Consider the following 23,766-nt stretch of genomic DNA (forward strand, 5'->3'; position numbering starts at 1 on the left):
ACTGGAATTCCCATTATTTTAGTAAATCTCATCGCGAAGAAATTAAAAGACGAATGGGCAATATAAGACTTTGCAGAGACATTCGTAGAAATAGTCGTTCTATAGATTTATTTGAGAAATACAAAGCAGAGTTAAGAACATGGTTACTTTATGTAAGTTTACCGTGTTTGCATGGAATACTTCCCAAAGAGTTATTGGATTCATACGCTCTATTTGTTTCAAGTATCTACGTGTTCTTACAAACGTCAATAACTGATGTTGATATTGCTAAATGTGAATTCAACTTGATGAAATTTGTAGGCGTGTGTGAGATTTTTTATGGAGTTGCATTTATTACTTTCAACGTACACTCTTTAATTCATTATTGTTTAGCAATACGTAAAACTGGTCCTTTATGGTGTACATCGGCGTTTCCATTCGAAAATGGTATATATCTATTTCTGAGAGAGATAAATGCCCCCAATGGATGCGTTAAGCAAATAGCTGAGAAGTGGTTAAGAAGGGCTGAGTTTCAAAATTATCTAAAAATTGAAAACACATGCTCCCATGCTATGGACTTTGGTAAATCCCAGTTTTTTTATAGAAAACAAGTGCAAAATGTTACCATAATGGGTACAGCAACTTTAATTGTAAATTCAATTTACAAAAGTGGAGTTGTAAATTATTTCCGTAAGTTTGCTAAGGATGAAACAATCGTTGTAAAACTTTATGATCGTTGTATTTATAAATCAATGTTTATTCATACTGTACACTACAAACGAGTGAATAAAACAGATGATTCTGTAATCCAAACTGTTACTGGAGAAATCTTTCAAATACACTACTTTGCAACATCTGGAAATGTTTGTTATATTTATGGAAAAATTTGGGTGATCGGTAGAAATGATTTGAATGAACATAATGAGTCATCGATAGCCCCGCACTTGTTCAAGGTTATAAAAAAAAATCTTCGTATAGTATTTTCAATGTCAATGAAATTTCCCGGAAGGCTATTGTTATCGATACAACAGAGAAATCATACATTTCTTTCCTTCCGAATAATTTTGAGATTCAATGACGTGTAGCAATTGATTTGGACATTATTATTTTTCATCAAAAAATAATTGGATAATATATTCGGTACGTAACCTTAGTTTATTGTACTTTAGATTAAAGCGCGGTACGTAATAAGACATTATTACTATACAATTAATAGTATTGTAGTGAATGCATATTCCATTTATGACTCACCTGAATTTTTATTCGTTAATTTTTGTCCTATTAAACTATAATTTTTTAAATTCAACTCTACATAACTTGTATACGTAGCATAAATTTTACCGTGATGTCCCGCAACTTCTTCGGATAGTACATTTTGCAATGATTTTACGCGTAACGGTCAAATTTACTAACCTGCACTATAAATTGCATGCGACGGTAACGGTAGTGACGTTTGTAGCGTCGTCAGAAAACACTACTACGGTAAAACTCATTTTCCGCGGTCAATCTGAATCTCTAGGAATTACCTAGAATCATTAATACGCATTGGATAAACTTACAATATGCTGATATTAAATGATGCAAATAAGAATGCAATTGCCATTTCAAAATTACAAAAGATTCAAAGTTTTTTAAACCATAGGTTTATTTAAACATGAAAATACATTTCCGAAAAACGACTCAGTATCCTGTATAATATTGTCAAGATTATTTAAATGTAATTGTAATTTATTGTATTCGCAATAATGATTGTTTAAAGTTTTACCTTGACGATAAATATTTACACATTTTCCAAACAATATACTATTATATGATATGAGATGTCGAAATATAAATCAGATAATCTTTGCTAAATCACGGAGGGCAGTATTTAGCGTTTTTTATTTAAATTTATTTTGGTTTCGAAATAAAATGATGTTGATTTCCATAGTATATTACACCATATGGGAGTTAACGTATTAGTCAGTCTCAGCACGTGTAAATTAGCACCCGAGACGAAGCTGAGAATGACAAATACGTGCTATAGGCTAACCGTTTTACCTAATATATCCACGATGCTTTACATCCTCTTTGGCCCTAACAATGAAACTGAATTTCTATGAAGTAGCAGATGATAAAATTTAATCTGAAATAATTGTATTCAATATGAAACCTGGAAAACGACTATTTATCATTTCATTTCAAAAATGTTAATAAACTTTAATTGGACATGTTTCAAAATAATGACAATAATTCGCAGACCAGTGAACAAGATGATTTATTGACTGAAATGCAAATAAAAAAAGACAAAGTAGAGAAATCTAAAGGAGAAAAAAACATGAGGAAAACAAAGGTATCACTAGCATATTAGTAATCTGCGGTAGTTAAATAAGTTAGAATTGCCTACGAAAAAAAGGTTTGTCGGTATATATCGTCGATCCCCACGAAGACTAGCACAATTCATATTTTCCAACGAAAAATAGCACTATCAGATTTGCTGCGAAGACTAGCACTACTCAGATTCATTTTATTTGAAAAGATTCATTATATTTTAAAGAAAAACAAACATTATTAAGACAAAGCTAATAAAATTAAAATATTCTTATTAAAAAAATTCAAAATTTTAAATAATTGTATACTAAGTGTAATTTTTAATTAATTTTTAGTTTTAAAGTTTCGATAAAATTGTTTAAAATATGAATTGTGCTAGACTTCGTGAGGAGCGACGATATTAAGGTAGTACTACCGAAAAGTGATTGACCGTTTAGAATTTGATAAAACTTGGTATGCTGTCAGATATTGCTAAGAAAAATATTCGGTAAAAATTTGGTGAAGGTTTAGAACGCGTTACAAAAGTTAGAAACATTATAATTTTCGACAATGCACTTTTCTGATTAATTGCTTGATTTCATAAAACTGACTGTTCACAATTAATTCAAATTTTGCAGGACGTTAGTTAATCAACTAACGAATAATTTGAATGCTTATAAAAAATGGTTTAGAGCATATGAGCGTAACAATTAACAAACGAAAATGAAAAAAAGGTACATCTAACCTCAAAAATGAATCAAATCAGCTTCCCTGGGAAACTTTTTATTAATAATAACGGTAAATAAAATTGTTTGATGAGAATGCATAATCATTATTTAATGTAACTTAATTTATGCAACTTCTATAATTATGTGTATCTCGCAAATAAACAATATATAAATAGTAGACTTGTTTTGAGTACCTCAGTAACGGTAGTACTACCTCAAAAAAATATTTTCGCCGCCGCGAGCGCCTCCGTTTCATAAATGTGTCCCTCTTCTCTTTTAAATTATGCGATTAGAAGTGTGTCAAATTTCTCGTTGCTTTTTGACCCAACCATGTAACTTATATATAAATGAGAGAAGAATAATTTCTTAAACGGCGGTAATGGCAACTTTTTTATGTAAATATTATAATCGAGCTTTCGATTGGGGGTTGACCACTGAAGGGAGTAGAGGGAAGACCTCCCCAATAAATCAGTAAATGTTGAAATGTAGTGGAAAGTATTTGAATGAAACGATTATGGTCATAATAAATAACTATTTCAAATTTATTTCATATTCCAGATCCACTGCTTAGAAATATCTTTAACACTGGCTTTTTTGCAGTATGCACATAATATAGTTTATTTAATATTTTTGTATCAGTAAGCTATTTAACAGATAAACTTTTGAATAATAGTTTAAACATTAAATTAAAATAGTCAGTCTTTGCTATTACACTTTGTGGGTCTCACCATGGTTAAGACATGAAAAGCATATAATTGAGATAAAAAAAAATCAATAGGGAGACCCAGTGAGTTATTCATTTATTTTTGTACATAAAAAGTATATAAATCATATAAGAAGATCGTTTCATTTAATACTAAAAATTGGATAACTATCTGCGCTCTAATTAGCTTAAGGGACAATATAATTTAGCAATTTTTAACATGAAATATCCAAGCATTTCCATCGAGATTAATAATATGTTATTTATCATTTTAACTACAATATATGTATTGCATACAGTGTTTGAAAAGTCTGCAAATGGCCAAGCATTTGCAAAGTAAAAAGATTTTCGGTAAAGTTGTATGATAATTGTATTTTTTTCCAAAATGCTTTCTTTTGGAGATTTTGCCGTGTTAGACGTTTAAAATACACAATGTTTGTGTGTGTGTGTGTGTGTGTGTGTAGATAGATAGATAGATAGATAGATAGATAGATAAATGTATATAAATTTTTTAATGATTGCTAGGTAGTGAAAACACGTAAGGGAACTGAAAACGAGGAGCCTCAACTAAATCACAAGAAATTGAAGTTGTCACCCAAAAGAAAAGGCAAAAAAGAAGATAAAAGTTTGAAAAAGAAAGGCAGTGCTGTCAAGGAAAAAAAAACAATGAAAATGAAATAATGGAACAGAAAAGTGAAAAGAAAAGCAATAAAGATGCACAAGATGAAGTGCCTGAAGATAAATTTGAAGATGATAAAACATTAAAATTCAATGAAACGGACGAGATAACGAATCATGAGAAAGGAAAGGAAGATGCAGTACAAGCTAAAGTATACGAAGAAAAATCGGAAGTTGATGAAACACTGAAATTAAATGAAACGGAGGAAATAAATAATCGTGAGAAAGAAGAAAATAATAGCAGTGCCAAGAAACAGGAAAACTTGCAAGCCAAAAAAAATGTTCTCCAGGAAACAGAAAAAGAATTAATTGGTAAGACAATGGTAAATGAAGACGAGAAGACAATTGGAAAAAGTAAAGAAGTAAAGGGACAAGAAAAATCTCAGAAACTTAATCGCACATCTCAAAAAAAGTCTAAAAATAAAAAAAAATTAGAGGAAAACGAAGATTTTAAGAAAACTGAAAGCCTTCAAGAAAAAAATGTAGAATTACAGAACAAGTTAAATACCGAAAGAGATGTTAATAGTTCTTTAAAACAAGAATGTGAGGAATTGATGAAGAAAAACATGGATCTACAGGAGAAGGTTATCAATAGGATGGATGAATTCGGTAAGATTTACCAATTACAAAAATCTTTTTTTCGTCCAAAAATTTAAGTTTTATTTTTTATACCGCGAAAATTCCACACAAAAAAGTTATACACGCTACACAGAAATAACTCAACACAAATATTCTATGCATATAAAAATTGTACACAAATATTTATTGCACAAAATTTCCCAACACGCGGTTTTGATTATTTAACTACACCGGAAAATTGTACACAATCATGTAACCAATTGTTATGCATTGTTGCAACAGTAGATAATATGACGTGCACTTGACAGTTTATCAGTTTTTAGTAAAATATTCAAAAATGTGTGCAGTAAATATTTGGTTACATTATTTATGTGTATAGAATATGTGTTTTTATAGTGTGTAAGAGCTTTTTGTATTGACTTTACGCGGTGTCCTAATTTTCTCCGTAAAAAAAATATTACTTCAAATTACATTTTGGTAAATAGACTTCTTAACTCTTTTAGAAATGCATATTTGAATTAATTTCCCTTAAAAATGTTAAGGTCATTACTGTACAAAAATTTAACTTCTGATTTGGATAGGTATTCCCCTATTATTGTAATGTTTTGTATGTTATACACAGATCTACATACGAAAGTAATGAAATTAATTAAAATCTTGTTAAAAAATAATTATTGTTTACAGTTGTATAAACAAGCTTTGGTCAAAATATATAGGACTTATGTTGATGTCGTGGCCATAGTTTTACGAAGTCGTAACCGGGGGTTTTGTATTTCAAAAGTTAATTTCTAAATTCTAAATTCTAATTTCGTTAAAATGATTCTTTAATGTCACTGTGGTTGTTATATTGATAAAAATACAGAATATGAAACCATTATTTCATACATACAAATATTTTACGGTTACGTACAGTTTTCTCGAGTCATAAAAGTTCGACCTATAATTTTAATAAAATGTTTAATCGCTGTCAACGCAAGCATGCTTTGCTCTCGCTTCTTATTTTAAGCATTATTTGGAAAGTTTTATTAAACAGAAATATCGCATTTCTAGCTACAACATCCCCCAAACATTTTGTTTAAAATATAATTGGAAAATATTCTTGTTGATTTGCTGATTTTTTACTAAATAAATATATTTACTAGGCCCGTCATTTATAGTTTTAATTGCACTTCTGAATTCAGCCTTTTTTTATGCACATTGAAATTGGCATGGCATAAAAATAGCCGGAGAAACTCTCATTCGAAAAAATATCGTGATCCAAAAATAATATTTATTTTTCATCGTTTATGGTTTACAGCTTCTCGAAAAATCAATCCTTTCGAGATCATGTCAAAGAGTACAATGGCAGTAGGATATGTAAGAGATGATGGACATGTGAGTTTTTTAATAAATTTTTAATATTCCACATGTAACCGATAAAAGTCAAGATCCCGCATGCTCACGCGTAAAAATGTCACATTAACAATTGGTATAATTATGATGAAGTTTGTCTTTAATTTTTCTTTGTTGTCTGAAGTTTTCGTGAACTTCTTTTTCCATGAATTTAAGCTGTCTCTGTTTTTCTCGCGAATTTTTTACCATTCCAAAAAAGTAGTACACTTCTTTACTCTCTCCCGGTGAAACAGTGAAATTTCATTGATTGATAGTGTATATTCACTAATTTACAAAGTGAAAAGTATGCAACTGGGAAATGGTGACTATTCACTGAATGAATTAGTGAAACGTTCACTACTAAATTAGTGAAAATGAAATGTTCACTGGAAAACATAAAAAATTTAATTTCTTTCTTTGTATAATTTAAATTAGACTTATTATTGACAATTTGTTATTAATTTATTATGCATATTATATTATTTTTAGAAAGAAAGGAAATTAAATTTTTTTGTCGGCGGCGGGAATCGAACCTGGGTCATCAGCGTAGAAGTCGAGCGTGCTATCCATTTACCTAAACAGAACTGTTACGTTCCAAATTTCAGATTTGATATATGAACTACTTCAACCCGAACTAAAATTAATAATAAATGAACGGCAATCAATAAATAATAGCAGTGTATGATTACTCAGCGACCCCCAATACTGCTTACCGTATAAATTAACTTTCATGAAGACACATCAGTCATCATAACCTCACTACTTGCAAATAACATTTGGCTGTGATGCGCAGCACATCGGAGGAAAGCAAGTAGAGGTGATCATTTTAAATCTATAAACACAACCCTTAAACCCACCTACCCCAAGCACCAAGAGCTTCATCCTTCCAGCACAGCTGAAGCGTTAGGTACTACAAGGGTTTAAGGGCTTTAGTTTTAAATGTTATATTGTCGCGTTCGCTCGCCTTCCTACGATGACCAAACGTATTAGAAGAAAATATCTTCCTATTAAAACTCTGCTGCGTTGGGTGCATGGGTTATGTGGGTTTGAATATTTTAGTTTTAGGATCGCTCCTCGCCTTCGCTCCTTCTCCTCCGATGTGCCAAACGTGTTAAAGATCGCGGTGCGTGGGCCACAAGGGTTTAGGGGCTTTGGTTTTAGAGGTCTTAAATATTTCTTTTCTGTGTTAATTCACTTATTCAACAGTGAAATTTTCATTTGCTGAAATAATATTTTTGTTAGCGTTTCACTAATTAGAACAGTCATATGTTCACTGTTTGAAAAGTTAAACCAAATTTAGGTGTAATTAGTGGTGTGATTAGTGATTTTTTCACTATTTCAGCAGTGAAAAATGCGTTCACTACGTAAACAGTGAAAAGTTTCACTGTTTCACCGGAAGAGAGTACTGAGATAGTTAAAGTAATAAACATACTTGATTTATTTTGTTATTTCGTCTCTTAAAAAAGTAACGACCGGATGTTTTAAAGCCGTTAAAGAAGCGATTTGATTGATTGAAAAATATACATCTGGCCTAAGCATAGTTACGATTTGAAACTGCTAACCTTAAAATTGAGCGCACGCGAAGCGAGCTGGATTGTGCTAGTATTTCTTAAAAATAAACGTTCTAAAATTAAAATAAATATAAGGTTTTTAACATTTTAGATTCATTGCGGTAACGATATATACATAAGCTTAACAGCTTATAATAATGCGAAAAGTAATGCCGCTAGAAACAACGATTCTAACAGTCACTTTGTAAAATAAATGGCCGTCTCAATTATTGGAATTCAAGAATTGAAAGAAACCAGCATTACTGGAAGAAGATGCAACATAACCAAAAAAAAAAAACAAGCACCAAAAAGAAAAACGGATCCAACGAAGTTAGGGGCCGTTTATAGTAAGTAAACAAATATATATTTGATATATTAATGTGTACACGCTCTTGCTAACCTTTGCTAGATTTGCCATCATTTGGACCAAATAAACGAATCGCGTTGTGTAATATCAAGAGTAATTGCATGGGTTAAATAAATTGAAGAATAAGACAAATTTCTAATAATGTATGTTAAGGAAAGGTATAAAAAAACCGTTGCCAAGTACATACCTTTTTTTGTTTCCTTTTAATTTGACTTTCTTCATAAATATTTTATTATATTTTATGTTCAGTTTCTATACTTTTTATATTATTCCTTAAGTTGGTTTTAGCTAACCTTGTACATTTATTTATTTTTTATTTCATGCTGTAATTTTGTAGTTACAAATTTAAAAAAAAATATATATAATCATACGAAATATGATTTGGATTAAAATAAAGAAGTAATGGCTTACCTAACCCATGAGTTACATATAAGTTTACATCCAAGTTGCATAGAAATAGATCGAGTAGCGTCTGAGATGTAGCTACACGCGCGCAAACGCACACACATCCTTACACACTTTTACCAAAAACTACGTATTTCTTTTGTAGATACCTCAATAGTATAGTAGATTACGATACATGTGACTTAAGTAGCACTTTTTGGCACGACGTGAGGTTAGGGCCTAATACACCGTGCAGAAGTGTGCTTAAGTTACGAGTATCGTATGAAATTTTATAGCACAAACTGCTAAAATCCGCAAGTCACGCCTATTCGTGACTAAAGTAGTCGTCAGCGTGATAAACTCGGTGCAAAAAAGGACTACTTTAGCCACAGATATACGTGACTTACAGGCGGATTGTAGCCACACTGTGCTATAAAACATAATTTCAATACTCTAAGGATAAAGCCATATAAAAGAAAAATATGTAAAAATGCTTTTATTTTCAGGTATTTTTGAATAATATTTGAAAACCGATAAACTTCTAACACCCGTAGAAATTGAAGATCAAAAACGCGACGTCGCTGCGTGGATAGCCGCAAAGATGTGACCTAAATAGGCCACCTCGAAAGCAAAATAAATCTGCAAAAAAAAGAATGACCAAAAGAAAGACAAATCTGGTGGTACAAAAGATAAGGAAACAAAAGATAAAGAAAAACTAGAAGGCGACTCTAATGATGAAGGAACCGAAGAAAGTGAAGATGAAGAAAATGAATCTAATGATGAAAGAACACATGAAGATGAAGAAGATGAATCTAAGGATGAAAGTACACATGAAGATGATAGCGATTCTGGAAATAACCGCAGTTCTGAAAGCGAAAACGATTCTGAAGATACAAGAAACAGCGATCAATCAAATCGTGCCAAAAAAAAAATTTAACACTACACAAAATGTTAAAGATAAAGAAAGCAAGCGGGTGCCAATAGCAACGATGAAACTGACTGAAGGTAGTTTACATTTTAGTTTTAATCTTTTTATCCGACTGAAAGTAAAGTATGTCATATTTTAGTTCTCGTAACTTTAAAACGTTCGTAATAATTCATTAAGATGCGTGTTAAATATATCGTCATATCAAGACTTAAAAAAGGGGTTATCTTAGCGTAACGTTTTCCAAAATATGAAGAATAATTCATAGAAAATAAGTCTAAAGTAATAATTATCTAAAGTAATGATAATTGTAACTTACAATGATCTCGACCTCGAAGCTTATGTCGCGGAAATTTAATTTTCAGTAGTAGCATGTAACAAACATTTTATGTATTATTAAATATCCAATAAAAAAGTTCCTCTTCATAAAACAAAAGGTATTATATATAAATATCCAGCTAAAAAATACAGTATTTATCAGGTAAGAACATGAAATTATTTCATTTATTGCGCTGAGAACTAATAACAATTATTTATTATTACTGTGAGACAATATATCGTCGGTCCCTACGGAAAGTATCACGACTCAGATTTCCAACAAAGACTAGCACAACTTGAATTTTTTGCCTTTTTCACTCCAAAAAAAATGACTAATAAAAAAAATGACTTTACTAAAAAGAAAAAAAATAAGAGCAAGAAATCCAAGTTATGCAAATCTTCGCTGGAAATCTGAGACGTACTAGTTTTCATAGGGACCGACGATATAAACCTATATTGTTTTCTGATAATTTTATATAGCATTGCATGATAAAAAGCGATAAACGCTTTGGTACAACCGCCAGATAATTCGTCATTTCAGCTGGTAGCATCCGATAAATAAACCTTGCATTACTTGCAATAATTATTATAGAATAGTGTGATAAATGCTGATAAGATATTATCCATTTCTTAGATACTAAAACTGTGTATAAATCCATATAAAACCAGATAGATTTAACAGCAACATTTTATATCAGCAATGTATACCTGATAAATTACTATAAATCATATAAATTCTTTCCATATCAGAATAACGATTTGATAAAAACTCATAAAAAAACTTGCATTTTATCATATCGTAGAAGGAGTCTACTGTAAATCCTATCGTTTATATCTGATAACTCCTGATACCTTTATAATGGTACCTCGTATTTCATCAAGATCTCCGGGTGCAAAAACCTCGTTAATTTCGATAACAATTTTTTTTTATAAAATTTTATGAGGTCTTTTCAACAGGGAAGATCCATAGGATTAATGTGCTTTGTCATTTCTTTCTTCGTACTTTCCCATTAATAAAAATAAGACAAGAAACAAATTTTTAGAGCCATATAGTACAAAAACGCATGCCGTGGTCGGTCATTTTGGATCGGCTATTTTCAATTTTTGTTCTTAAATTGTTATTCGTATAGATTATAAATTTTAATAATCGATGCTTTTACTTATGCATTATCAATATTTATCCTGTTAAACCTGCAATTCACGTTTAATATTCGTTTCGATTAAAATGGAATCAAGGTTGATATCGAGTTTGAAATCAAGGTTCAATCAAGGTAGTATCAACCTTGATATTTTTGCCAGGGAAAGAATTGGCAGCGGTTTTTTAAACTGAAAATATTAAAAAGGCAAGATTGTAAGAAACAAAAATTTTAATTCAAAGTCTAAAAATAAAATACTTGGAACTCGAACGAAAGGTAAAATTTTAAATTCCAGAATATTGGATGGATATAATTTTGAAAACCTAAATTTGGAAATTCCTAAAAATATCGCTTTTGCAATATTTTAACTACAAATATCACCTTTCGCAATATTTCAATTCAACATTTTTGTTTTATAAATTTTTTCATTTTAAAATCTCAGTTTATATATTTTGAATTTTTAATCTTTACCCTTTCTAATTTTTATTTTTTTTTTAATTTTTACCCGTACCTGAATAAAAATAAATTATAAAAAACGTATGGTGTACTTTTTAATTTTTCAACATAATTTTTGTACATACTATAATTATATTCTCAGACGATTAATTTTGATAAAGTAAGTTTTCCTTAATTTTTATGCAGTTATATTAAAGTATAATGATTTGAAATATAATGGAATTAGGAAATTTTTTCTTGTTGCATTAGTTTGTACCCTTGTTAAACTAATCTAACAATAAAGTTTGGTGTGTAGATATGTGTGTGTGTTCGTATGTGGTATATCTCTACATTATAGTGTACGAATTAGTCGTTATTATAGGTTCGGAGGAAAAGATCATAATTTATCCTAAGTAGGAATCATTATCAATTTTACTCTATCGCTTATTTAATTTACATGTGAAACTTATATTATTTTGTATATATCACATATATTTCACAATAAACAAAGGTATGTAAATATTCCTTTAAAGTTTAAATATCTTTTTAATTCTATAATAGCTTTAGTTATTTTTATTGTATATAATCATGATGCAAGATTTCATTATTTTTAAGTAATTATTACAAATGGTTTAATATAATCAGCCACATCGTTCTTTATATAGATAATGAAAATAACAAACACATATGTCACAGATGAAAGGAGGGCTGGGCATAAATGCACATCTATATGCGTTTTGATTTTTTACATGCGCCTAAATGGATTTGTATTAACTATAGGAATCGCTGTTTATAATCGACGTAATTAGATATAATATAAAAACATTGCTCGGCTATTTTAAATAATTTTACACGCATGAAATGACGATTTTTTTAGCTTTATATAAAAGTTTCGTTTCGAGATAATTAGAGAATTTCAGGATTTTAGAAAATGTGAGTGTGTGCGTTTGCGCGTGTGTATGTGTGTGTTAAGAAGACCTTTTTTTGATTAATTTATCGTTTTATTCTCCCTGGTAAAAATAACTTATTAAATCCGATTCAAAAGGTAATAGGTTGTAATTGGATTTCTTAATCGGAAATTATTCAATTAAAACCAATTTAATCGATTAAAATCTATTTAATCTGATTATAACTTTTAGTCGGTTTTAATCGGATTCAATCAGTTGTATTTTTCAACAAATATAACATTTTATTTAAAAACACAACTGTTTAAATCCGATTAAGACCGACTAAAACTTATAATCAGATTAAATAGATTTTAATCCATTAAATAGGTTTTAATTCGATAATTTCCGATTAAGAAATCCAATTAAACCCTATTATCTTTCGAATCGGATTTAATAAGTTATTTTTACCATGGCTATTAAATTTTCGATTTTTAGCTAAAATATAAAGGACAAATTTTTTAGTCCTTTCAAAACGCATTCTTTATATTATATGAAAGTATCCTAACAGCACAAAAGAAGCATAACTTTTATAAAATTGCCCCAGGGGTGGGGCAATCCTATAACGGTCTCGGGGCAATATTATACAGATTTAATTTAAATGCAGAATAGGGTAAAAAAATTAATCAGAAAATTGTACATATAATGTTTGAAACTTCATATTGGCGGCTTATGTCGCTACTAGAGGTTAGTCATCCCTTACCACAGCTTATACGACATTTGACAGCTTTTCTGAGCATACCACATTTTTACTTATCTTTTTTTTAGTATCTATGAACCATTTGAAGCTATAATTAAAGTACTAAAGGCATGTTTATAAAAAATGGATTTCAAGTCCATATTTCTCTATGTTAATCTTATGTACAGTATTGCCCCGTACCTGATGTACAAATTAGCTTCAAGGGTTTTGAAAAATTCAATTGTCAATATCTAGCCTTAAAACTTACGAACAACAAGCGACCTGGCGTCAAAATCACCCTTTTAACGTGTACTTTTTGATCTTATAGGCCAAAAATATTAATTTTTAGACACACTGGCGTGGTCACACTTTTCCTGACTTTTAAAAATGACAGAAAGTGTTCAAGAATTTTTGATTTACTGGCCCTGCACGCATAATCGCTGCTTACAGAAAAGTCCGACAGTCCAAATGTTAGTTTTGGTGAGATATGACATATATGTTACTGGCGGAGGGTAGGTGCGCTTTACTCAAAAGTTATAGAAGAGTTATAGTATTGCCCCGTGTTCAAGTTATGATAAGTTATAGTAATGCCCCTATTTGTAAAATATTTTTAGAATTTTATTTTTCCTGGTGTCTAAAAATTATTACAAAAAATATTTTAAAATTATTTTGAAACATTTGCAAACATTTTTAACATACTTTAAAATATTGTGTAATATTTTTAATTGATTACAAAAATATTTCGTTGACAAATTGCTGCCAAGCCTTTGTTACGTCCGGGTAAGCCGCACAGAGCGAATACTCGCGTAAGATAGAAATAATTATTAGTTGTCCGAAATTATAGGACCTCTAGTTCAGCACGACGGTTTACACCGATCGCCTTGGGCAAACGTAACGAACGCGAAGGTAGATACGAGCAGACATTGAGGCGTTTACAATCCAGTTGCGGCCGTTCAGGTAAGCGGGGCGGCTATAGTAGTAAACGGGAGTGAGAACTAGATTCTATGACGACACTTATACATTCATGCAAACATTGTGACAAGTCTCGGATAATGACAGTGGCTTACCTTGTAATCGATGTTGTTCGTCTCTCTGCTCGGCTGTACTCTATGGCTGTCGATCGCTGCGTGTCCTCGGGGCGGGAAGTTTGAATAAACCACGTGACTCGTAAGATGTAGGTTTAATGTAGAAGTTCAATTTATGCTCAATAGAATTTACAGAGTTACTTGTACAATGGAAATATTCTAAGTCAAGTGTCGGAAAGAACTAACAAGGAAAGGTACCCAACCCGAACTCACCGATTTTGATGATTTTCATATATGTTGTAGAACATAAAAAAATAAGAGACACGTATTTTTTTTTATCGGCTAATTTTCACTTTTAAGGGGTAAAAACCTCCCCTAAAGTTAACCCCCAAAAAGCGTTTTTTTTAAATATCTCGGCTTAAAATTAATATTTTTCAATGAAACAAATTGGAGGTTATTTCTTACAAAAAGAGCAAGTATTTCATGGTGATTTGAAGAGTAAGGGTAGCATCCCCTATTTTTTAGGGGTTGAAAACATATATTTTTTGGCATAATTTTATAATAAAAATGTTTAAACCGACTAAAAAAAATTGGAAAAAATGTTTAAACATCCTTAATAACAAAATTTAGTTGACGTCTTTCGGTGTTTTCATAAATATTATCCCTAAGGGGGTAAACCACCCCTAACACAAAATAACTGTAAATATGTAATTCAATACATAATATTTCGTAGAAAGTTTGTATATAGAGGTTTTCGAGGTCGCTGATTACAAATCTGTTATCAGATTTTGAAAATTCAAAATGGCGGAACCAATAGGACGGAAATATCGAAAAAAAATTTTATATAATAAAAAAGTTTTAAACGACTAAAAAAATTGGAAAAAATTTGTAAACATCTATAATAAACAAATTAAGTTTTTCGATTTTTTCATAGATACTACCCTTTAGGGGGTAAACCACCCCTAACACAAAATAACTATAAGTATACTTCAATCCATAATATTTTGTAGAAGGTTTGTATATAGGGGTTTTCGAGATCGCTCTTTACAAATCTGATATCAGATTTTAAAAATACAAAATGGCGAAACCAATGTGGTGGACGAAAATGTCGAAAAAAAATTTTAACTTTCAAAAAAACTTGTTTACAAATGTGTGATCTTTGTAGCCTGTACATGTGAACTAAAGAGCCTTAAACCCTAAACCCCTAAAGAACAAATAGGCTAAATGGTTGTGCTTTTTAACCAAACGACTCCAAACCCCTAACCTCCAGACAAGCCGAAGGCCTATGCTTTACCGTAGACACGAGTATAGACATATTACCGATATTTTATTCTATCATTTTGTATGTAACAAATAACGTCTCGTTTTATGTTTCAATCAAAGATTATTTATTTTTCTGCTTTTATAAATTAGCATAATTTCAAAAGTAATTTCATAAATTATAAAGTATTTCATAAATTGCATAATTATATAATTTTATAAATTCAAAAAGTCCACACTTTTTTGCAAATGAAAAAACATAGGTTAATAAAATTAGTTTATCAAACTCTTTTGCGTTTTGTAATAAAATTTAATGTTGTCAAACTTGGGAGTTTTTCATTGTTACAATTATTTCGTAAGCCGAAAGTTTTTTAGATGAATTCTCGAAGTAATGATTATTGTATCTATAGTAAAATATCTACAGTCTGGAATTCCATAATAATACTATTTGCTACGATTTAATGAATTTATCAAAAAATCTAAATTTAATAATAAATATTATTCTAATTATTATTATTATTTTTCATTATCATTGCTATTATCAGTATTACTGTTATTATTGCTATTGCAATTATGCTTATTCATCTTCTTCTTATTATTATTATTATATTACTATGATAATTTTTGTTATTGGTAAAAATACATAAAAGAATATTAATACTCGAACTTTATTTGCAATTAAAGAACACGTTGTTATTGAAAGGGAATTTTATATGCATTCATTAGTTTAATGAATGTTATCGTACATTCAATGATAATTCCACAGATAAATGTCTTTCACTCATAAAAGTTGTTGACAATATGTGCGAATCAGTATGTTCTTTTTTTAGATTGTTTTCATCGAGTGTTTACCTCAGCTGCCTGTGTTATTTTTTAGGCAGTGAGTGAGTTTTGTGGGTATTCTAGTTCGATGCCGGAAAGTACGGATAGTACGTCTTTTTGTTTGTCAGTGGTATCATACAGTTGTAGAAAATTTTCTTTAGTGATTTTATATAGATTACATTATTCAATTTCAAAGTGAATAAAAGTTGAATAAAACCAAAAATAGAGTTTTCCGAACATCACAAAGTGGAACGAGAATTCTTCTCCAATGTATAAATTAATGATTTGATTCAATTTACATTCACTCGTTTTATTCTGGTAGAAATGTAGCAGTCGTGCCTTACATGCAAAAACACAGCTTGTATAAATGTTACCGCTTGTTTTCATTTTAGATTGACAAATGAAAATTAATCCGTTAAACGTTCTAAACTTATTATTAGCATACTTTCAAGCGTTAAACATACCAGATAGTGTCACGAATTATCACGAAACAGAGTTGGCCGAAAAAATAAAAGAAATTTTAATAGATGCAACACATGATTTCAACGATGTAGAAATGATTACTGATGACTCTTTGGATTTTCAAGAAGAGTATAAAGACCATAATGCGGAAATAATTGAAGATGAAGTGCAACATCATTTTCCTGATCCGGATATAGCACCAACAAATCAATGTACAGCAGATAATGAAGAACTAGATTTTGAATACAAAAAAAGAGCTGTAGAATTTTGGAGAAGTAGCAAAACGAAGCAAAATTTAAGTCTCAAAACAGTGCAAAACAGATTCAAAAAAGTATCATCTATTAGTCAGCTACGTCGTTGGGCTCATTCAATTAATAAAGGTGGCACGTATAGAGAAAAAGTAGCACAAATTTGTCAGTATACCCTGGATAATTTTCAAGCAGCTCTCGACAGTGGTTCAATTATCCATGATGACGATATAATTCGATGGGCCTTACAAGCTAAAAAAGAAATTGGTTTTGATGATATTAGATTCAAAGCTTCTAAACATTGGTTACTCAAATTTAAGCAAGAACACCGAATAGTTTCTAGGAAAATAAATAAGTTCATAACAAGAAAAACACTAGAAAGTAGTGCAGAACTTACGGCTAAAGCTGAAGCATTTATCGATGACGTTAAATCGTGAATACCAAGGATTGGACTCGAAAATTTGTATAATACAGATCAGAGCGGATTTCAGCTAGAAATGCATTCTGGAAGAACATTAGCAGTAGAAGGAGAAAAGCAAGTGCAATGTCTGGTACAGTCAATTTCAGCAACAACGCATAGTTATACTATACAGCCACTAATATCAGCTACTGGACAACTGTTGTCACCGCTATTTCTTGTTTTAAAGGAACCAAGTGGCAAGTTTGGCCCTATTGTAGAACAAAACATATTTAGACCAGAAAACGTGTACGTGGAAGCATCCAAATCTGGAAAATTAACAACAAGTAAGGGAACTAATAACAATTTTTACATTGTAATATCGTTGATCAGTTAATTAGTAAGTCGTTTAATTGCAGATCACTTCAAAATCTGGTTGGAAAAAATATTTCATCCCTATGTAGGCCATCACTCAATACTATTACTTGATTCTTGGAGTGGTCATTGTGACAAAGTTATAGAAGAAACAATGCCACAAAATAAAATTATTAACATAAAAAAATTCCAACTGGAACCACAGGAAAAATACAACCACTTGATGTCTATGGATTCCGAATTTGGAAAAACTTTGTCCGAACATTTTCTGATAATGTAATGTAATGGATCATGATATGAATTTACATGTGAGAAATAATATAATTAAACTTCAATCATTGGTTCACAACCAACTGTCTTCACCGAGATATATAGATTTGTTTGCATTGCCGTAGATTCTCTTAAATACTTCTGATCAAATTTCTTCATAATTCAATAAGCCGTTGTCTCATTACAAATAAACTCCATTTGTCTATCCGAAATAGAGCTGTATATATAGTTAATTGCTTTCGAATCAGCTTCATCCCATGACTCTTTATCACTTACTGTTTTTTTTCTTTTAATATTTTCTTCACATTTTTTCATTTTCAAATAATTGTAATTCTTATTTTCCACATCTGGTAATTCTCTCCATCAAATACTGGTATTTTAAAATCACCGTAATTCGTCATTTTTGTATTTTCTTGATGTTTACTAGTCTAGATATTTTTTATTTTTTTTAATACAATCACTTCTCTTGATACTTTTATTACTTATTACAATTTCATCAACCACGCTCTGCTACCATGATAAGGTGGTGGAAAATAAATACACTATTAAGTATTTATTAAGTGTAATTTAATATAATAAAACGTAAGACTAGATAATAATTATATTAAGCGTGATGCTACTACCGAGGACTCTATATAGTCTCTAACAACTCTCTTTCAAGCGAGCACCCTGGAACTAGAGTTCCCTTTCCACTCTCTCTCACTCATACATCACGCGCTCACACGAACACCGCTGACTCGTGCACTAGCACAAATGTACTTATACTTAACAACAATATTACATTTAAAAAATGCATTTATTTAAATAATAAACGAAAAGCTTTACAAAGCAACTATAATAATAAATAAATACGTGACTTAGCACCACGTATGAGATCAAATATGTATAATGTACACCAGAATGAAGACTGCTGAATGATTTCTAGCTTACTGGAACACAAAATTAATAAAAAATAGTAGGAAAATATATGATATTGAACATTAGTAAAATAAATAAATAAAAAAAATTTACCGTATAAATTTTCTTCGATGCCATATACTCCTCTATTTTCTTCATATCCTTGATATATGAGCTGCGTATCCTCTAACTCGTCCATTGTGAGTCCTTCGATCACCCGTGCGAACGCGCTTAGCTTTTCTTCGCCGATAATCCTCTTTGAGCGACTTCAAAGCCTTAGTCATGGCTGTGGCGAAGTTCGTGTTAGTAGGTTTATCAAAATTTTTGCTGTCCGACATTGCACCTAAAACAATTAATTTGAATATATAAATATACAATCAAAGTTATTAACAACTTTCCTTTTTTTATTATAATAATAAGTAATAATGTACATACTTTCACAAGCTGTAGCAAACCGCGTGTCTTTGAGAGCCGTCAGTGCCTTGGTTTTTGATCCAAGCCAAGTTACTTTTTTTGGCAGGTCATCATCCTCGATTTGGAAGCTCTTCTTGAAATAAAGTGCAGCAGCATCATCGTGATTAGCACCTCCAACGTGTTGCAGATATAAGACCTAAAAAATAAACGTATGCAAAAAAAATTGTAATTTCAAAGTTTAAACAAATGTTTGTTTAAAAAGGTCTCTTCTAGAAAAATGATATTTTTTGTAAAGCCCCTACGACACGTTAATATCATGCTCTTAAAAGTTTAATTACCATTCAGAAAGCAGGAGGAGTACAAAGCCCCCAAGCAGTCACGGCGCGAGGTTTTTTTTTGCACTGGATGCTTTCTGCCTTCTGTATAAACTCTGTATACATACAGTTTTCACAGAATTTATCCTGAGGGCTTGTCTACTAAGTTTTGAGTCTAAAAACTCACTAGATCAGAAAAAAAACATTTTTCAATCTAAAAATATTAAAATTTTGCTTTAGATAAATACAGGTGAATTCTTGAGACTCAGAACTTAGTACGGCAGCCCTCAGAATGAATTCTGTGGAAACTGTGTATATTTAGAAGCTTTTCAGAAAGCCGTAGGCGTACAGAGATAAAAAATATGCCCTTACAGCGTGCTTGCTCTGTAGTTTGGTACACTTCTTGCTTTCTGAACAATACTGAAACTTTTACAGCATGATTTTGAAGTCTCGTAGGATCTTCACAGCAATCCTCAAGGCCTTGAATATCAAGAAGTTATCTTCAGAGACGTTGTTGAAATCGAGTAGATCCTGAGTGTTCTTGAACGGTAAACACTTGGGAAGATCCTTTATCGTGAGATTCTTCTTATATGCCTTAGCATTCTGGAGCATTCTCTGAAAATTAAATAATAAATTATTATTGTAGTAATTACTGCTATTGCATAATAAATAAAAATTGTACTAACGCAGTTCTTTCGTCCAGTCTTTTTAAGATTACCCTACAATAATCATTAACATGTTATCGATAAATCTTTTTTAATTTTCCAAATGTATTAAAATTTTACCCATGCTTTTCCAAAATCTCTTTCACGACAGCGAGATCATTAGTGGATTGAGATCATAAAATGCAATAAAAGTAATGAATTAATTATTGAACTCATGATCAATTTAGATTAAAAAAAAATAAGATGTCTTACCTGATTGAGTCATAGTTGCTCCTTTTTTTTTCTCTTGGTTGTGGACGTTGACCAGGTGTGAGGTTTTTTTTCTGATGTGTATGGTTGTGTTCGTGGGAGTTGTTCTGGCGTGAGTGATTTTTCTTGAGTGTGTAGTTATGTTCGTGCGAATGTTTTATGTTGTATTAATCTTGATTGATTTGTGGGTTGTGCAAGTGGTTTTTGTTGTATGAGTGGTTGTTTTTGTGTGAGTGGTTGTCGTTGTGTGAGCAGTTGTTGTTGTGTGAGTGGTTGTTGGCGTGTGAGTGGTTTTGTCGTGTGAGTGGTTTTGTCGTGTGAGTGGTTTTTGTTGTGTCAGTGGTTGTTGTTGTGTCAGTGGTTGTTGTGTTAGTGAATATCTTAAAATACCTGGTTTGGTGCGTGAATTCCCAATAGTTTTTGTGTGAATGATTTTTCCTGGCATTTTAGGTGTGAACGTTGCTTCGTTGCTGAATGTCTACTTCGTGGCTACTGCTGATGACGAAGTGAGCTCGCGCATTGATTTGTAGATTTTCTTGGAGGCCTCGGAGTGGTGCAGTGTATTAGCTGCATTCTGGAGTGACACCATTTTCTGCATCATCCGTGCATTAGCCACATTGGCAGGAACCACACCAGCTTATTTAAACTGCTCCTTTGACGTCTATAATTAATACATAAAAATTTGTGTATTTTTGTATTTTCAATTTGAAATATTAAAAATAGTAATAATAAAAGTATAAATATATTAACTTAAATTACAATTTATACGTGATTAAATATTTTAAACTTTAAACGAGGATAATATAATAGCCTAGCAACAATAAAGTATCCTGATTGCATATCTAATGTAGGCTGATTCTGCCAATATGGCATTCTAAAACATTTATTATCGACTTCTAAGCTAACTAATATATCATCTGAAGACAAACGAGAACAAAGGAATATATCAACTGTTGAAGAGGAACAAGAAAGATCAAACAAATTTTCAATTGTCAAAAACCGCTTAACAAGAAGATAACATTCGTTCTGCAATTGGATTATATTTTTAATTACGCAGATAGCACCATCTCTAAGAATGATAGTAATATCTGGTTTGGAAATAGATAAAGAGTAGCTTCCCTGAACAACTTTCCTATACTGTGAATAATTTAAATTTTCAAATGGAGGTTCTGGGCCTAGTGAATGTGCACCAATAAATTTAACAGAATTTTTGTCACGGTGTTTATGAACATTTACCTGATAATTTTCTGCTCGTCTATTGGCAATTTGTTGGAGAGGTTGGTTAGGCTTTCTGCATAACTTCCTGAAATAGGACATATTATTCTCATTTGGAAAGCAGAATAAGAATCCAAGGAGCCAAAAGATCTAACGTCGTCTGCTAGATGTAGAAGAGCATGAACATAGTAAAATAAAAATTCGATTCCGTAAATCTCAGAAGCTGACTCGACAAACAATTTAATGCAATTTTCAGCATAGTCAATTGATTCGATTGTCGAAAGAGGATTTACAAGAATTCTGATTGCTACATGAAGCAGAAGAAAGTGCTTGTAAAGAGCATCAGAATTCAGAAGACCATAAAATATGACAGGACCACTATACAAGAGAATCTGTCTATGTTCGGTAACTTTGAACTTGCCATGTTTTGAAACATTGACTGGCTTCCTGGCAAAATCATCTGGAGAGTACTCTTTAACCTTTTCTAACCAATTAGTTAAAACTTGAACATCAGTTCCCATTAATGGGAAGCACACCAATAGGGCATTCTCGTCCTTTGTGATGAAGAACATCGACTCTTGATGAATACTCCTCTTCAGTGCGAGACACAAAAACTATACCTTCATACACCATCACACCTGCATGTAAACACCAACCTCTAATCCAACACCTAGAGCAAGGAGCAGTGGAATTGTGTCCACGATGATCTAATGCAAAAGGACAAACAGGTCCATCTGCGATTAAACATCTAAAATCAACAAGTTTAACTGAACCACAAAATTCTAATCCATCCTCCAAAAGAACAAGTAACTCATCTACACTTGGCTTGAAAAATTCTTTGGCACTTGATGGTTTGCCTGAACCTCTATATATATGCCCACCACTTCAGCAGCACTTTCTGGGATGTTGGAAATTCGAATTTGGATTGGCCACATCACAATTTTACTGTTTTTATCAAGAGATGCTCCATCGGTGTTTAGGTCAACTTGAAGAATATCAGGAATCAGATGCAAATCAGTAGCTTGGAGAATTCCTAGAAGGCCTAGATGCAGCTTCTTGCTTTATTTGGAGCTTTTAATGTATGTGACGTTGCAGGGAGGGCTAATCAGAAAACCAGAGTAAAAATCCTTTCCTCTAGTACATCGAGTATCCTTGTGCTCTTCTCCTGTCAAACTCGCCTCTGATTTACTTTTCTTATCTGCAGGCTTATAGAAGCTCCTCTATGCGTTTTGAGTCGCGTGAATTATGTGTCACTTGCCGATAGCACTGCGCGTTCTGTGGGTTTCCCCTTCATAGCACGTGCATTGCTTTCTGGTATGCGCGGTCCATGATGTACAGTAGGCTTCTTATTTTTTCCTCTCTACTTGTGCTTGCTGTGTTCTTGCCGTAGAGTCGTAATGTGTGCGTGCATATAGGTGTGTCTTTAGATTATTATGTTTTTGTTCTATTTTATCATTATTGTCTTACGTGAGTCTACTATTATTATTGATTTTCTTAACTGATTTTACTTGTCAACATTCGAATTTAATTTTGTTTTTATGCTTACTTCGCCTTACTTTGTCGTTTCTTCTACTTATCTATTTAATTAATTATTGGATGTGTCAATTACTATCGGTTGTGTATTTAGAGTCTGTTTAATGATAATGTGATAGTATCCCGATGCCAAGTATAGTGTTATAGTTTGTGCTATCGAGAGCGTCTTGTGACCTATGTATCCTGAGTATGCTGTATCTTATTATACGCCGCATTCTAGTTGATAGGGTATCAATTGATTTACTTTATAACAACCAACCTTACTTGTTTTTAATATATTAAAAGTTGTCTTACCTCTTTCAGTTTTCAAGAGAATCCACTTAAACATGATGAATCGTGTATTTTTGGTAAAAAAAAAATATATATACATGATTTATCATATTTAAGTGGATTCTCTTGAAAACTGAAAAAGCAAAGACAACTTTTCTCGATAGATTTAAGTTCAGTAGACAAAAATTTGTAAGCTGCATAGTTTTTCCAAAAAATATTATAAATATTGAAAAAGGCAAAGATTTTATCGATAAAATCGCAAAATGGACCTTTTTTCCTTGAATT

At 31.4% G+C, this 23,766-nt stretch overlaps 2 protein-coding genes across 3 annotated transcripts; one reads left to right on the top strand and one right to left on the bottom strand.

Annotated features, from left to right (window-relative positions):
• The first annotated feature begins 4,011 nt into the window (after positions 1 to 4,011).
• On the top strand, positions 4,012 to 8,195 carry LOC116418114 (tropomyosin-1-like). The gene is made up of 3 exons (XM_031933256.1): positions 4,012 to 4,986; positions 6,254 to 6,330; positions 7,990 to 8,195. Exons 1-3 carry the CDS (start codon positions 4,380 to 4,382, stop codon positions 8,089 to 8,091), a joined length of 786 nt encoding a protein of 261 aa, XP_031789116.1. The 5' UTR covers positions 4,012 to 4,379; the 3' UTR covers positions 8,092 to 8,195.
• A 10,274-nt stretch (positions 8,196 to 18,469) lies between these two features.
• On the bottom strand, positions 18,470 to 21,142 carry LOC116418113. Of its 2 annotated transcripts, none has more exons than XM_031933254.1 (7): positions 20,467 to 21,142; positions 20,335 to 20,351; positions 20,236 to 20,268; positions 19,983 to 20,164; positions 19,257 to 19,431; positions 18,936 to 19,164; positions 18,470 to 18,853 (listed from the first exon to the last, which is right to left on the bottom strand). In XM_031933254.1, exons 1-5 carry the CDS (start codon positions 20,477 to 20,479, stop codon positions 19,326 to 19,328), a joined length of 351 nt encoding a protein of 116 aa, XP_031789114.1. In that variant the 5' UTR covers positions 20,480 to 21,142; the 3' UTR covers positions 18,470 to 18,853; positions 18,936 to 19,164; positions 19,257 to 19,325. The 2 variants fall into 2 exon arrangements, with proteins under 2 accessions (XP_031789114.1, XP_031789115.1); XM_031933255.2 differs by having other exon boundaries at positions 19,922 to 20,164.
• Positions 21,143 to 23,766: the final 2,624 nt, after the last annotated feature.

The sequence above is a fragment of the Nasonia vitripennis genome, unplaced genomic scaffold (assembly GCF_009193385.2).
Source record: "Nasonia vitripennis strain AsymCx unplaced genomic scaffold, Nvit_psr_1.1 unplaced0031, whole genome shotgun sequence".
NCBI lineage: Eukaryota > Metazoa > Arthropoda > Insecta > Hymenoptera > Pteromalidae > Nasonia > Nasonia vitripennis.

Bases quoted from the DNA above. Each gene is read 5' to 3' on its own strand.
- LOC116418114 (XM_031933256.1), top strand. From the start codon at position 4,380: ATGGAACAGAAAAGTGAAAAGAAAAGCAATAAAGATGCACAAGATGAA. The intron at 4,987-6,253 runs GTAAGATTTACC...TATGGTTTACAG, and splicing joins CAATAGGATGGATGAATTCG to CTTCTCGAAAAATCAATCCT. The intron at 6,331-7,989 runs GTGAGTTTTTTA...TTAACATTTTAG, and splicing joins ATGTAAGAGATGATGGACAT to ATTCATTGCGGTAACGATAT.
- LOC116418113 (XM_031933254.1), bottom strand. The intron at 20,165-20,235 runs GTTAGTACAATT...TTTAATTTTCAG, and splicing joins AGACTGGACGAAAGAACTGC to AGAATGCTCCAGAATGCTAA. The intron at 19,432-19,982 runs GTAAAAGTTTCA...TTTATTTTTTAG, and splicing joins CGAGACTTCAAAATCATGCT to GTCTTATATCTGCAACACGT.